Source organism: Stigmatopora argus, chromosome 17, assembly GCF_051989625.1.
Source record: "Stigmatopora argus isolate UIUO_Sarg chromosome 17, RoL_Sarg_1.0, whole genome shotgun sequence".
NCBI lineage: Eukaryota > Metazoa > Chordata > Actinopteri > Syngnathiformes > Syngnathidae > Stigmatopora > Stigmatopora argus.
Window position 1 is genome coordinate 4,277,946 of NC_135403.1, and position 17,673 is coordinate 4,295,618.

The following is a 17,673-nucleotide window of genomic DNA, read 5'->3' on the forward strand; positions in this document are numbered from 1 at the left end:
TTGGTAAAAATGTGCTATTGTCAAGGACATGAAACTGTCAAGATGATTGCCATATTTCATGGCTATGACCATGTTGTCATCAATCTCTGGGACACTTTGCTTCAAACTGTGGGCCATATTGAAAGTTTATTGCCGATTTCTCAAAGACTAAGCTGTTCTTCATTGTTATTGCCGTCATAGTTTGGGGAGAAACGTGGATTGCACTTTGAAACATTTCTGGGAAATTCGACCATCAGCTGCGCGACCACGAGGCTCACGGAGTCCGCCGAGCAAGTTTTATTTTTGGTTTAGGACCCCAGCGTCAGCCATAACGTTGCTCGTTGTAGCATTCCTGAAAAAAAATCCACCTTCACCAAAGCTCCCTGACATCCAGTCCACCAAGCAAGCTCTATTTTCAATTGAGCACCACGGCGTCCGCTGTAAGGTCGCATGGGGCTCGCATTTCTGATGCCACTCAGAAAGCACTATTTTCGAATAAAAATGACTGCCACCGCCAGGTGTCCGCCATGTTTTTCTCTGAGCTTAGTTGAGTGTCCCCTGTCTTCCAACATTTTCTTAGTGGGAAGTGTAAAACAGGGAAGTATCTTCCGCTTACGACTTTCAGCATGAATTTTGACATTTTTATGAACTTTTTTTACATACTTAATATAAAAAAATGCAATGTACTGAAGCCGCAAAATGGTGAAGGACCACAGTAAACACATGTCAATAATAAGACTCACCATCTCCCTGGCAGTACAACGGTCCAACAGTCAGCTTGGCCTCAGCACCAACTCGGTTGGTGTCACCCACTGCAATTTGGCTAACTGGCAGGTGCTCCTTATATGTAAGAAGGCCAGAATCTTCCCTCCTGGAGAACAAAGTTAAGTACGAATAAAATGAACTCCAAAGCCCCAAATTATATATGTATATATATATATGGGTCAAAACATGGACAAAAAGCTTTGATTCTGGTTTGAAATGTTTGAATGAGAGACTCAGAGTGACACTCATTAATCGTTCATTGTTGATGTTGAATTAAGGCTGCTTGCCAAAGTAGTATAACAAAGAATATGACTAGTTATAATCATAACAAGATCCATGCATTTCATTAAGTTATTAAGAGATTGCAATAGTCAGTTATGGAGTTTGTGGTCATGAAACAAAACATGTGCCAAACAGTCTCCTTAACCTTTGCAGTTAGATTCAAAATAAATGATCCTTAGAAACTTTTGGGGTTCAATCCCAGGTTGGTCCGCACTGTGTGGAGTTTTCATGATCTCACCGGGCTTGTGTGGTTTTTCTCCAAGTACTCCGGTTTCCTCCCATATCCCAAAAACATGCAGGGTAGGCTGGTTGAACACTCTAAATTTCCCATAGGTGTGAGTGTGAGCATGAATGGTTGTCCGTCTCTATGTGCCCTGTGATTGGCTAGCCTCTGGCCCGTTGTTCGCTAGGATAGGCTCCAAGATCCCCTACGAACCTTGTGAGTTAAGCGGTTTAGAAAATGAATAGAATAATAGAAAAGAATAAACTATTCTGAGGGTGAACTTTCAGAATTAACTAAAAGGGTTAACCTAGTGAAAAAAATCAGACATTCCTGGACCAGAACTACGATTGTTGATGTGTAATTTAGGGATGTCCTTAGAACAGATTCCTTTACAAATCATGTTTCTACGTTTACTAAATGATCCCATTGTACTAGGGCTGAGAATGTGTAAAACGGCGTGTCCCCTGAACTTTGGGCTTGGGGATTTGATCCCTGCTGTCAAAGTGTCAATGTGTCCTTGAGCAAGATGACCTGACATCAGAGTTGCTCCCTAAGCGCCTTGATGTGTGAATAGTGACAAGCAACCTTGCAAGCACACTCGGCACTACAGGCACCTAAATTAGACTGTGTGGTCCATTTAACCTTGTCCGTTGAACCTGGAATGAAGTTTCGTTGCACTTGTTGCAATGACAAATGAACTTGATCTGAATAAAGAAGATCTAATCTTAAATAATTCTGAATGACAGGTGAACTTGCTATTGATTTATATTTTAGAACAATATTCTCACAGATTTGTGTATTCTAGAGTAACTACACACTTGCATTACTGCACTAACACCAATTTACCATTGTGAGTGGTCGGCGTCACAGTTGCAGTCGTATTTGGGGTCAGTGCAGTTCCTGTCAATGCCGCAGGCACATTTCTGGATGCCAGGACCTGAGCCCCCCCAATAGAAGTGTTTCTCACTGCCCTGGCCGACCCACCATGTGTAGGGAGTGCCATCTGAGAAACGAAAAATACAAAGACGTCAGACATTTCCATTCATGTGACTACTTTCAAAATAGCTGCTGCAAGGTGACTGTATTCTGTTAGTTAAATATATTTAAGACATTTGAATGTCTCATTAACTCATATCATTGAACACTGAGCCTTGTTCATTTTGTTTTAAAAGGTCAATGAGAAATTTTCCCTCTGACTAATGATTGTACCACACAGGCAGATGAAATAGTTAATGAATATGATTTATAAATATGAAAAGTGCTGCAAAGTTGGACTACACATCAATATATATAAGATGAACACAAACAAGTCCTGATAACGATGATGATAATATGCTATTGATTGTGTTGAAACTGCTCATTGATACGGTTAAAATCTATTTTTGAAAAGAAATACTGCTATTTTTGCCTCAGAAAATATAAACCTTGTACACTAACTTGACACAGAAATTGCTTTCCAATATATACTCATGAAAAAAAGGAAATTGATCGATATTAAATTTACCTCCTAACTCAAACAAAAGCAAAATCATATAGTTTTAAAGAAAATGCAACCCTACTTGATGGCTTAAAAATCAGCTCATTTACACTAACCTATATTCATGAAGAATGTAATAAAAAAATTCAAAAGCAAAATCAAACATTACACATGATAATAAATAACTCATAATAATAATAATGAATAAGTTATTGGTTGCTAATGTTGGGAACAAACATCCAATCCAAATCAAAATGTGGCACTAAGGGCAGCTGAGGTGTTAATTATGTGATTAAATATACAATTTCAGTCATGTTTTGTAATTCTTGGAGCAAACGTTAATACCAAACAATTCAAATTTAATGAAGGACAATAAAAGTCTCAATTTGTATAATCCTGACCACATGAGGATAAGTGGTTCAGAAAATGAATGACTAATTATAAAACACAACTGTATTTTTGTGCATAAGATTCATATTAAAGTTTTTCTGAGAAAAGCAAATTATCTAAAATTATCATTCAATTATGATGTTTTTTTATATTCATGACACTACATGAGCTATTCCAGGTGAAGCGAGAGAAGGAACAAGTGTAGGAGTATGTGGATGACACTATGCACAATGAGAATCATGAAATGTGCCAGGTCTCATGTGAGATGGATTTAAACTCTGCCAAAACAAACTGAGTAAGGAGAGGAGATGGTGAGAAATAAGGGAGATGTAGGGTATGAGCATGACAGCACACATAGAAAAAAATGTGCAAGAGGAGAATTGTGGTGAAATTGGCTCAGGGAGCCATGAAGAGAGGGGTCACTGTCTTACTTGACTGAGAAGCAAAACACGTGTGTTTTTTGTGTGTGTGTGGTTGTCTGCAAATGTGTGTGCTAGTGTGGAGGAAGTCGAGCGGGAGAGAGAAAGAAAGACGGAAAGAACATATTTGGCTGAAGGAGAAAGATGGACATACTTGGAAAGCTTTTCTCACTTTTTTTTTCTAATATAACAGAACAAACAACACTAAACTTGACATGAGTCAGCTGTAAAGTAGTGTTGGGTTCTGGTAATATTTCCTCGGGAAGGAGGGTAGAGGGTCAGTCAAACTGGAAACACCAAAGTGACACCCCTATTAGGCTCATGAAAAAGAGTACCTTTCATTCATTTTAACACCACTCATCCTTGTCAGGGGGTGAGGTGCTGGAGCCTATCTACCCCAGCTCATTTCAGGCAAAAGGGAGACTACCCCCTAAACCAGGGATTGTCAAACTCATCTATGTTGTTATTTTAGTTATGGTTTTCTTTGGAGGGCCATTATGTCAGCACCCTTTGGGATATTTAACTGTTTTGTATGGAACGGTCCAATGAACCTTCGTTCATTTGCCCTTTACAGTCAAATTAAACTGCATGTCTCGCGCCGTCAATGGCAATGAAAGTCGAGCTACCATGATAAATTGCAAATCAATCATCTAGAGCAGGGGTCCCCAAACTTTTTCTTGTGAGGGCCACATAACTTTTCCCTTCTCTGATGGGGGGCCGGTGTCAGTTTGTAACAGAAAAAGCCATGGAACATTAACTTTCTGTTGTGCCATGCACAATCTTCTCCCTTTGCTCTGAAGTTTATGCACGACACCACAACCGTCATTACAGAATCCCACGTCAACATTTTGCAGCACAGTGCTTGGTGGTGAATTTGGCAGTGGACTCGTAGCGGGGCGGTGAGACCCCTTTTTTCCAACTCCCGGTTCATGCGTCCCATTATTAGACCGCAAGTTTCGGCCACCATGCTAGGAGCCCCGTCAGTCGTGATGCTAGCTAGCTTTGACCAGTCCAGGTCCAACTTCTCCATGGTTTGGCACACTTTGTCAAAAATATCCTCTCCCGTTGTAGTCCCTTTGAGACTTTGGAGGGCTGCCAGATCCTCGCAAATCTCAAAGTTTGCGCTAACTCCACGAATAAAAATGAGCAGTTGCGCTGTGTCTTGCACGTCCGTGCTTTCATCCAGTGCTAATGAAAAAAAGTCAAATTATTTCGTCTTCTGCTGCAGCTGGGCATATACATTACTCCCGATTTCTTCAACGCGTCTGGTCATTGTACTCACCGACAGACTTACGGCATTAAATGCATCTTTCTTCTCGGCACACACCTCCTCCGCGACAGTATCCATACATTTCTTAACAAACTCTCCGTCAGTGAAAGGCTTACCGCTGCTTGCTATCAATTTAGCAACCCAAAAGCTGGCCCGAACGGATGCCTGGTTCTGCTGAGATAGTAGTCCACTTTTTCGCTTTGAGAGTTTGTCTGCTCGTATTTGGCCTTGCAATCTATCGTACTTGTCTTTGTGACGGGATTCATAGTGTGGGCAAAGATTGTATTCTTTGAATACCGCCACCGTCTCTTGACAAATGAGACAAACAGCCTTTTCTTTGCATTGAACAAAAAAATAATCGTTTGTCCACTCCAGGTTAAATATCCTGCATTCTGAATCAATTTTTCTCTCACCTAACTTTTTCGCCATTATTCCATTCTCAAACAGGTTGCAGTTTTAATATGCTTGAATAGTCCGCGATGGTCCCAGGGCTCCGCCCTCATCTGCGATCGTCCAGATGTCTCGGTAACACTGCTCGTGCATGCAACGGTGGACGTGCCCGCATGCATCAAAGGGAAACACTCTCCCCGCGCGTGTCACCAAAGAAGCAATGCGAAGCCCCGCTTCACTGGGATGATTTGTGGGCTCAGCAGGGGTGCAATGAACCAAACACAAGATTAAAATGTCCCAGTCTTCAAGGCCAAATAGGAAAAAAAATCCGATAGCGTCTCTGGTATTGTTCAGAGGGCCGGTCCAAATGTGCCAGCGGGCCGCATCCCAAAAAAAATAATAATAAAAAATAAAAAATAATAATAATAATTCCGATAGCGTCTCTGGTATTGTTCAGAGGGCCGGTCCAAATGTGCCGGCGGGCCGTATCCGGCCCGCGGGCCGTAGTTTGGTGACCCCTGATCTAGAGGCATTATTTCAAAACTTTCCAAATCCTATTTTTCGAATGTTTTAATAGCATTTTTGAACAAAATCTGTAGTTCTCAGATAACTTCCTTTTAAAAATAATGGAAAACAATAAAAATCAACATAATGCTTTACATGCTTTCCTTTATATTTAAGTTTTCTCTTTTATATAGATTTATCTCTCATTTTGATCTATTATGAATTGATGTTTTGACAGAAAAAAACAAAGGATATGTTATTATTTTTGTTTAATTTTGTTTTTAACTTGGGGATTTTATTCAATGAAAAAGGAAAACAAAAATATAGAAGTTTTTTATTTGTTTAGTTTTCTAACAAAAAAAAAAAAAACGTTGACATTTTCCAAAATGTGGAGGCCTTGATTTTACATACATTTTATTTTTGAGAAAAATATGTAGTTGATGCACAAATGGATGCGGCAGGCAGAATCCGTACTCAGACGTTTCGTCGAAAGACGTTTGGTCCTTGGACGTTTGGTCCCCGGACGTTTAGTCGACCTGACGTTTGGTCGACCGGACGTTTGGTAGAACGGACGTTTGGTCGCCGGGTTGTAACTGTTGAAACTAGCTCTCAAAATTATAATCATGAGAGAGAGAGTGTGTAATATCTAAACGTCCGGTCGACCAAACGTCCGGGGACCAAACATATTTCGACGAAACGTCCGGTCACGGGCAGAATCTGGCACAATCACCCCATCACTGAGTGGGAATCAATCCCAGGGTACCCACGCCAAAGTCAGCTGGATGTATCACTACACCATCATTACAGGCAATATCATTATACATAACCATATTAGTACATAGCTCTATGGAATATATTGAACAGGTTGTAATTTAATTTTAGTTTGAATATGACAGTGAAAGGTTGCTGTGACAGGCTACAGCTCACCCACTAGATCCCTGAAATGAATTATTGGTGCAGGTAGTGTATAAAATGAGTGCAAAATCCTATTTTTCTGAACAATGGCAAAGTAAGGATACATGCCGAAGTACATTTTATAGAGTTTGAGAAAGTTAATTGACATTAATATAGCTGGAGAATACTATGTTTACTAAGTTTTAGTTTAGTTTTGACAGAGGTTCCTTTTCAAGAAATCCAGACAATTTGCTAAATTTACAGAAGATAACGTATATTTAAGACCCAAGCACAATTCCATTTATCTTTCATTTTTGCACATGCACACAAGATTTCACAAGAAATATGCTACTTTTCTCATTTCAAGTAGGAAGGTGAGAATAAAACACCTGATGTGGTTTTGGTGAAAACATGATGTGAGAGCCCATTTTCAAGTGTCCCAAAGCTTGGGAATCCTCAAGAAAACTCATATGAAACAGCCCGACGGACACGCATTTTTAGAAGTTTACTGGTATAGACCAAACGTGGAGTGCCACTTCCAGCAACAGTGGGGCTGCTGTTGGCCGACGTCCTGGTCATCGGTCGCACATTGGAGGCTCCCCCCAAGGAACGGAGACAACAATATATTGGCCGACTTCCTCAAAGGTGTCTCGGTGCCGTGTGAGCTCAGCGGCTCAGCCAACCTGTGATTGGCCGAGAAAACCTTCGACTTGGGTGTGTCTGAGCGGAGCTGCGACAGCGACTTGGATTTAGAGAAGGACCGGCTGAGCTGGGTCAATTTGGAGCAGTAACGTCGATATGTGGAAACGCGGCACTCACTGTGAGCTGCGAGCAATATTTGTTGTATGAAGACCACATGAGTGTCTGTGTATGCAGCAGTAGTGGTGTTGATAGATTAGACAGTACCCATTAATGGCATCGTGACTCTGTTTGTTTGATTTTCTGATAGCCATGTGACTTCACACGTAGGCACAGTGGCTGTCTGTTCATGAAGCGGAATAAGCAATGTCTAACAACACACAGTGACAGCGGTCTGACAAGACTTGTATTTTCTCATTTAATTAAAAAAGTCCGACATGGTCAAAACTATGCCGCTCATGGTGAATTATCTCAGTAACCCAAATTTTTGGTATACATACCACCCTTCTCCAGTTCATTCATTCATCCATTCATCTTTTGTACCATGTATTCTCACAAGGGTTGTGGGGTTTGCTTGAGCGTATCCCAGCGGACTTTGGGCAAAAGGCCTACTACAAATGATCAAAGAGAAAGCATTGTATCAAAATGGGAAGACTCCACACTCCGTCTGACCAAATTATTAATATGAACGAAACAACATGACCGAGCAGAGGAACACAACCTTACGACTCTGCCTCAAGAACCAAAACCATCTGACAGACAGAAGCCACTTCTAACAGAAATATACTAAACCAATATCAACAGACTGGATGGGCAAATTGCCTTTTTGTCTGCCAATTTGCGCTCAATTTTCTGGGTGGTTCTCTTTGACCATGCTAATGGGCTGCTTTAACCATGATATTGCCACAGAAGTGGTTCAATAAATTATCTGACCAGCAGAGCTGCAATACACAGACACATTTATTTACTACTTCTACTTCTTAACAATATGGTTTTATGCTTGGTTTGCACTGGAAGGTAAATTATCATAGCACATTATCTCAAGCAACTCAACCATCCTTAAAAGACAAGAAAAAAAGAAAGAATGCCATGCTAGACCAATGTTTCAGCTTTAATCGCCATCAGAACTTGATAAAATTGTTTAATTAAGGATTCCTTTGCAGGGGTTTTGACTTTTGCAACTTAACAGAATTCAACTTCAAGGAAATACATCCACTGCATGCAGCAGAAATATATGTCAGAGTGGTGCAAGTCCAGTGATCATGATCAAAACATAGTTGACAACAAATGTGTGCGCATGAGGCTGGTATGCATGTGTGGCAAGAAATGTGTGAAACACAAATCCTCAGTCTGAAGTTCTTAGTATTAAATATTTTCAAACAGGCTTTGAACAAGATTTGAACAACCAACATTTAAAAGCATATTTAAAAAGCACAAATCTTTATGACTGCTCAAACATATTACAGTAATCCCTTAAATTTTGCGGATAATGTAGACAAGACACCAATAATCGAAAAACCGCAAAGTAGGTTCACCCCTATTATTACTACCATACTATGTTTTCGTGCCTATACAAAAACACAGGTACACAAGTACAATTAGCAAGAAGTGTATTTATTAAATGTTACAGATATATGCATATGAAAAAACTAATGTATATCTAAATATAGTCTATATATGTATTACAAATAATTGTAAATACTTTAAGTACTATACTCACAGTGAAAATAGTTCCTCTCCGCTTCATTCAAATCCAAAAACTTCTACTTCGCTCCTCCACGCCGTCCCTCAGAGAGCTCTATTTTTGGATAAAGGCGACGGCGTCCGCCGTAATGTCGTTCAAAGTTTGCACTTTGAAACAATTCTGGGAAATTCCACCAGCAGCTCTGCTACCCCGAGGCTCTCTGCCGTCCAGTCCGCTGAGCAAGCTCTATTTTCGGTTAAGAGCGACAGTGTCTGCCGTGAAGTCGCCCGGGGCTCACATTTCTGAAAAAAATCCACCTTCACCTAGGCTACCTGCCGTCCAGTCTATTGAGGAAGCTCTGTTTTCAGTTAGGGCGACAGCGTCCGCCGTAAGGTCGCCCGGAGCTCGCATTTCTGAAGAAAAAAAATCCACCCTCACCAAGGCTCCCTGCCATCCAATTCGCTCAGAGAGCTCTATTTCCAGATAAAAGCGATAGACACCCCCTACTGCCCACCATTTTTCTTCTTTGGAGCTGAATGGAGTGACAGTCTCCTGTCTTTTGCTATTTTTTTCTGGCAAGCGGAAGACAGGGAAGTGTCTTCTGTGACTTTTGACATTTATATTAACATTTTTTAATTGGATACGTAATATAAAAAACGCAATGTACTGAAGCCGCGAAGTGGTGAAGGATGACAGCAAACATGTTTGTTCTCAATCTCAAGGGCTCTGGATAAGACAAGCAAGACATCTGGTGGGGAAAAAACCCTAAACATTTTCACTCCACTGCGTCTTTAAAGTACAGGCCAAATTAATCTTAGTCAGAGAGCCTTTGTCACTCTTTTGTAGCTTGGCAATTTGTTTGTGTTTGGTGTGAGCTGAGCCTCGTCTCTGTGCTCAACTCAGCAGCAGCCATGCTTTATTAGTCTTATATCATCGACACACTATTTTTTTGTTCAATGGAAGTCATATACAAAAGGGATCAAATTAATAGTGGTGAGAGGAAATATGAAGTAAGGCTCATTTATGTTCTTTGTTTTGCCATATATGTGTACCAAACCTTCTCCCAAGGGACACTCATTCAAAACTCTATTCAAAGACCCTCTCAACCCGGAAGCTATTTTCCCAATCTCGATCACTATCCCTATTATTCATCCCTATACGCAAAGCTACCTACCTTTTCCTTACACTCACACTTTGGTCTCATAAGGCCTTTTCACATTTATCCATTGTCCTATTATATCAGAACTTCCTCTTAGGTAGCCTTTGTATTGTGCCTTGATCTTTCATATCTGCCTCCTCACTCACTCCTTTGGTTGAGATCTGAACAGAGTCTGCATGTCCATGCCACGTCTCCGTGACTCTTGCTTGCCATCTAATCTCTTCATGTTCTCATTAGTCCTGATTTAATCTGCTCTTTAATCCAATTTGGCAAACTTCCCCTCCTCTGATCGAGATCTGAGACTGCAATTGATGTACAGAGTTGCCTCTCCCTGTCGATCCCATATGGTTTGATCTGCAAAGGTGCTATTGTGCATTTCAAAACCTGGAGAGTTGAATGTGGATGTATTGACCACTTGACATACTTTGGAGCAATCAAGTTTGAATCATGCTTAATACTTTTTTATGTCATGTAATAATGTAGGATGGAGGAGCAGATATGCAGATAATTCTAGTGATTGACAGTTAATGATACTGTCAAGAAGCAAAGGGAAACTACAAAAGATGGCACAAACAACAACATCCACTGTCTGTAAACAAACAAAATTACTCGATATAAACAAATTGGTATACTCATTTCACATTCAAATGGTCAGTCATTCACTGTACTATACTTTAGATAGGATACCATTTACAGCACAAAAATGAATAATTCATCATCATATCAAATATAAAAATAAGGTCATTTTTGGTATTGCATTTTTTTGTGACAACACCAGGCAGGAACACCCTAAATTGGTAGCCACCCAATTGGAGGGCACAAAGAAATGGGCAACCGGTTACGCTCACACTCACACCTAGGGGCAATTTTTGTTCAACCAGTATACCTTGCATGTTTTTGGGATTTGGTAAGAAAACAGAGTAATTGGAGAAAACCCACACAAGCCCAGGGAGAACATGCAAACTCCACAAAGTGAAGACCCACCTGGGATTGAACTCTCAACCCCTGAACTGTGAGGCAGACATGCTAACCACTCGTTCATTGGGCTGCCTATTTGTCTCTTGTTCAAAGCTGTCTTCTGTAAAATGGCTTGATTATAAAACAGAATTGTTAAGGTTTCACGCAAAGTAGGACCCAAACGGAGGGAAGCAGGCGGAGAAACTAAAACAATAACAAGAAAAAATATGGGGGAAAACGGGGAAAGTGAGGGGTGACACGAGGAACACGGAGTATCAGCATGAAAAAAACAGCAGACATGGCATGTAAGGCATTTAACGCAGAACTGGACAGGACTGAACATGGCAGACGATCCGACAAGAACTGACAAATAAACAGGGTTTACATAGAAAGACTGGGGTTGACGAGACAATCAGAAACACCTGGGTGACATGAAAGGGAGTGAGCAGGAAAGACACCAGGAGCAGGGAAACGATAGGTGAACTCAAAAGGCAATTATGAAGATAAATCACAAAGGGAAAACTCCAGGTATAAAAATCCAAACTAAACCCACGAAAACCAACACTTAACAAGAATACCCTCCTGTTTAAGTCTGCGTTTTTTTTCGCCTCAATGAACTCGACTTTTACCACTTCACTGAATGGACATTTATGATAGTTTGTATTCGCGTGTCCGTGTTGGAGCAATACACTACACAACATATATTAACCACTTTTCCAATAAAACTGATTAAATTGCTTGCAATATTATTTGGATTTTCAGACCCTGGGAGGGGTCACGGCAGTCTTGCAGGCAGATGCAAACACTGCACTTCTGGACCTTTCAATTACAATTCCTTCACGGTATTGGGATTCATTCATCACCCTATTATTATGTTTTTCCCAAGTGTGATGGAATTCTAGCATGGTGACAGATGTACTTAAGGCCTGTACTAGCAACATAACAAGAGTACCGAGTTTATAAATCTTTAATATCATCGTCGTTACAGTCACACATAACATTACTTTGTAGCACGTTGCATCCAATAATGATTGTGATTTAACTTAGCAAAAAATAAAACAAAAATGAAAAAAAATTCTGCGAGCATTTATTTGTGGCATGGGAGAATGATGGTCCAGGGCTTACTATATATTTGATAGTGGCCTGCAGCCCTTGCTGCTGAGACTCAATATCTATGTTGTCTGTGTGGCACAGTTTGGGAGAAGAATGATGAGTTTCCAACAGTTTCAACTTCAGAGGACCCATAACACAATCCACCTTCCTCACAGATCGAACAGTACTTTATGCTCTAGTAAATTCACTTTACATAAATGAACACCCACACACAGGGGCATGCCCCATGCACATGCGCACACACAACAAACTGCAGGTCATCACTGAGCTTAGTCGGCCATCAAATGAAAAATACCTCATATTGGAAAAAGGAGGGGTGAAGGGGGGGATAATTAATATCCATAGCTGTGTCCCTAATTGGCACGTCTCCTTGATAAAGGATACAATACCACACCCCTTTAACCGACAGAAGAACACAGTTAGTATACACAATGCTACAAACCTCTGGCAGTCATTGTAATTGAAAAATGTCTACCAACCATAAACAACCATAATTATCATTACCAGGGAGTCATCTCTGCACGTTTGTTTATGTATTACCCCTAGGTCAAGGCGAATGGACAGATAGCTCATGATGAAAATGACTTCTGCCAAAACATGCTAATTTCTTCATATCGTTCATTAATTAATTTTAACCACACATGCATCAGAATCATCACATAAGATGAAAAACACAACAGCTCTTATGAATATAGAAGACGGTTATCAAGGGAGGCAAAAATGGTGTAGCAAGAAAGAAAAAAAGACGTGAAAGTCAGAGCCTGAGAAGGCAAAACGAAGGACACTTAAGAATAAAGACATTGAAGGAGAAATAAGGTGGATAAACAGACAGCTGGGAAAATAACTTGTCCGCAGCTGATTAGAATACAACACTTAAACGTGGGAGGTATTTCACAGCTCAGGCATGAAGATTCTGAACTTATTTCCCTGCATAAGTCAATTCAGAATTTCGTTGTATTCAAAATATGCATAGGACACTATGGCTCGACAAATGAAAAAAACCCCGAAAAAACTACTGTCAGCCAACCACTGAGTGATGCCAAAAACAGTTTCTTTAACTATAGCAGCCAAATGTGCTTCAATGAAATGTTTGCCACCGCTCACATATGCTTGTGTGAGCTACTGCACTGACACTGAAACAAAATGTTTGCAATACCTGCTGCACCTTCGTTCATTCATTTTCTGAACCGCCTTATGGGTGCTGGAGCCTATCCCAACTATCTTCGGGCCAGAGGCAGGGGACACACTGAATCGGTGGCCATCCGATCACTGGGCATGAGGAGACGGACAACCATTCATTCTCACACTCATGTACCTAAGTGTGACAATGCTTGCTGTGTGTTTGTATTCATGTGGAGTTGTATTGTTAGCTTTGGCCTATTCAGAAGTGAACCATGTTGGCTCCTATTTTCTTCTAAGTATGTCTTAAATTGCTATATGTGTTAGCTCTTACGTGGTGTGTTGGATTAACTAATTGTGGCTGGAAAAAAAGGGCCTGAATGAAAAGTTAGATTCTAACGGAAGGAAGTGGTTACCAGTAATAATTGATGCATTTTACATGTAATCAGTTTAAAGATAGCAATGATAGCCTGCTGTCAGGTGAAAAACTTTCACTGTTTGTTCAAGTAAGACTGGCTGAGCTGGTTGTTGAAGAAGTACAATCTTTTAATGTATTCTCACTTGTGCCTTTATTTCATTAATATAAGTCTTGGATAAAAAAAAAAATCATTTAGCCTTGCAAATGTCATGCATTGCATATGAGACGTTGATGTTGTGCAATACTGCATCGAGAGTAGTTAATAGGGTTAGAGCTATATTTTATACACTTTCTTTTAAAAATACAATCTGTTGAGAAGAGATGTTAAAAAAAAGGTTGGATGGCTTTTGGACAAGTGAATGCCCCCCACTGTGTCTTTCACTGGAGAACAACAAATAACCTTTGGCACTCTCCTCTCATTGAGTCCGCTACATTCGCCTCCTCTGCGTCACTCTTTGTTTGCACAACACTACACAGGCGAAGAGGGTGACCTCACACGAAGAGACACCAACCAAGTGAGTTTGCCTGCTGTGCACCTAAACACCAAGTAACCTTTATTATCATCATGATTGTACCTCTCTTACATGCTCAACTCGGTTTTCTGCTCTTTCGACTGAGCTCTTTTTCCCCCTTTGGTATTTCTCTTGCTCTGTCCTCTCTCATTGCCCCTCTGTCTCCACCTTGGCTTGAGTTATTGATTTCTGTAAAGGTTGACTGAGGCCTTTTTTTTAACTCTCTCCTTTTTCATCTACTATTTCCTTATCTTTCCGTGCTATCTTTTTTGCAGGTTTTCTACTTAAATCATTCCCTCCAAATATGGCTCTCCCCCCGAGCCATCTCTTTTCTCCAGGCACCAATACTTGTTTATTCTGTACATGTTTCTACGCCACTGCTTACTGCTTTGACAACACCGAGACACAGGTGGACCGACCTGGATTTGAACCCAGGACCCCCACTGTGAGGCCAATGTGCTACCCACTCCGTAACCGGACGTTTCGTTGAAAGACGTTTGGTCCCCAGATGTTTGGTCGACCGGACGTTTGGTCGACCGGACGTTTGGTCGACCGGACGTTTGGTCGACCGGACGTTTGGTCGACCGGACGTTTGGTTGACCGGACGTTTGGTCGACCGGACGTTTGGTAGAACGGACGTTTGGTAGAATGGAGGTTTGGTAGAACAGACGTTTGGTAGAACAGACGTTTGGTCGCCGGGTTTGCTCACGGTTAAATTATGACAGAGAGTTTACTGTTGATATTTTGATATTAGATATTCAGATATTAAACTCTCTCTCTCTCTCTCTCATGATTATAATTTTGAGAGCTGGTTTCAACAGTAACAACCCGGCGACCAAACGTCCGTTCTACCAAACATCCGGGGACCAAACGTCTTTCGACGAAACGTCCGAGTACCCCACTCATGCACCGGGCTTCCCGGGTTGTGTCTGTGTCGTACGAAAATTGATTTGATGGTCTGAAACCTGTGTGTGATAAATATGCAATAAACACAGAAATCAGGAAGAGGGCAAATACTTTTTCACGGCATTGCATCGCAGTAGAAAGAAAAAAAAACAGGATTGAATTTTGTGATGTAGAGTAGTGGAGAAAGATAAATAAAAGGTAATTCCCAGAATTCCAGAATGTTTTTATTTTTTAGATGGCTTTGTTGTAATTGGGGCATTTGAAAAAAAGGCATTAAAATGGAACTTGTCTATTGGTATATGCTGTTTTGCTTCAGTGTTTTAAATAATACATTAACGGTCTTAGTGACATTGTAATAATGACATCTTCAAAACACTAGATTCCATTCTAGTATTTATAGTCTGGAAAAATGAAAGTAATATTGCTGTTTGCACATTTGTTCTTATATAATTATCTAAATGTAAGCAAACATTAACTGCAATAATTCATTCAGCAGGGTTTTTTTCTATTTAAATATCATAATCTTCCCTTAACCTTCAAAGGTGACAGACATTATAGACACATTATTGTCACCCACACAATATAATTGGGCCGTGTCAGAGAGCATGGAGATTAGTGAAGCCTAGTGCATTGTATTTATGGTTTTAAATCAAACACTAGATTTAGTTATTACTACCTGCATACGTCAAACACATTTGTATCAGCATGCAGTTAAAACAACCACACTGCACAGGGTTTCACTCACATTAGCAACAACAAATGAATGCCGCATTTAGTGTGAAGCAGAGCAATAAATAGTAGTAATAAGGTGATCTCTGAAACATGACAGATGACACAGGGACCTTTTATAATAACAAACATGGGATGTGTTTAACAGTAGGGCACCATTTCTTGTCTTTTTAATGAACTTCAACTTGTAAAGGTTTGCAGTTTTTGGCCCTGACTATCTTGAAAACATTTTGCATTTTTTACACAATATAAGTAGGATTGGACGTGACTAATTTCACAGCTACATGACAAACTCTTTTTTTCTTTTACAATCATTCATATTCTGTTCTGCTTAGCCTCACAAGGGTCATGGGGGGGGGGGGGGGTGCTAGAGACTATCCCAGGGAAAAAGGGCACCAGGTAGTAATGTGTACTTACTAATAATCAACTGGTGAAATATGAATCGAAGTCAAACCATGAATGCAATGTATTACCATACCATGCTGATTATTTATTCCAAGCAAGTACACTAATGTGGAGCATTAACATTTTGCATACATGGATATGTGGACGATCAATATAAAAGAATGCGCATATCTACTAATAGGTCTTATTCATGTTAAATCGCTGGAGGGTGCCGGGTACATAGTGTTTGTGTGCTGCTCTGCTGGTTAATGAGTGCTGCTATAATTGAGTCTGCATGCGGCGAATGTGGTGAGCGAAGTCTGAATACACTTCAATCAACTTAAGACAGCATTCATCATTCATTTGACGTCGCAGTTGGAAAGTTATGCGGGCTCACAGTGGAAGGGTGGTGAAGAGGCGTCATTTGTAATTTAACATCAAGTTAAAAGAACTTCACATGCATGTCAATCTGAAGTTCAAATCAGGCAATCCCCACTGGTTGAGAGCATTTAATACTTTGACACCACTTATCAATTCAAGTTTGAACAGCTTAGTCAACAGAGGCGACATTAGCAAGCAGGGGACGTGTTCATTTTTAATGAGGGCAATTGGGGTAGGAACTAACCATAGGCAGAGTTTGAATAATATATTACTCTATTAAAGAACAATAAAATATTTTCACATAACCAGGCTCACATTATCAGTGGATGGTTGGCACATTCTTAATTAGTTTCTGAAATAAAATATGGAGCCAATTAAACCTAGGTTGCCTTGAAGTCACAGCACCTGATTTGTATTCATTTCATTAAAAGGAATGTAAAACATAAAATAATTGATTCAAACCATGAGGTTGAGATACACTCACGTTCAAGATTGGATCATGTTGTTCCAAATGGTCCACCTTATGAGAAAGCATTAGCGTTTTAGATCAAGACTGTTTGTAAATGGTGAATGCCAGCAAGGTACCCAGCATTTAATGTGAGAAATAGTATGCCTAATATTTGCCCATAAATTCAGGTTTTCAAAAACCCAGGTTTTTCGGTTAAAAAAAAGTCCCCATTCATAAACAATGACACATTCAACCTAAGACATTGACATTGCTCATTCCAATCTTATTGTCACTATTTACAACGCACAAAGAATTCTGCATTCACTTTCAAATTGCACCTTCAAAAGAAAATCTCAAGTGGGGCTCATTATTACTGACCCAGAGATAAAAAAGTAAATGACCAGAAAATGCCCTAAATCACATGGAAGTGACTCAAAGACAGCATAAAGTCAAATTAGCAATACTCCAGAATCAGCAGGAAATTATCCAGAAATGCCTCAAAATCACAAGGAAGTGACCCATAACTATGGAGCCTATCCAAATTGGTTGCCAGCCAATCGCAGGGCACAATGAAACAGGCAACTACTTGCGCTCACAATCAGACCACCACCAAGTGGAAATTGAATCCAGA

At 40.3% G+C, this 17,673-nt stretch overlaps 1 protein-coding gene across 2 annotated transcripts in view; it reads right to left on the bottom strand.

The window, feature by feature from the left end:
- cntnap2a (contactin associated protein 2a) overlaps positions 1-17,673 on the bottom strand; it is a 306,440-nt gene that overhangs the window by 74,937 nt on the left and 213,830 nt on the right. For both annotated transcript variants that reach the window (XM_077624212.1, XM_077624211.1), the window contains exons 16-17: positions 2,096-2,252; positions 723-850 (exon numbers count right to left, since the gene is read on the bottom strand). In XM_077624212.1, the coding sequence (XP_077480338.1) occupies positions 723-850; positions 2,096-2,252 (285 nt within the window). The remainder of the gene's footprint in view (positions 1-722; positions 851-2,095; positions 2,253-17,673) is intronic.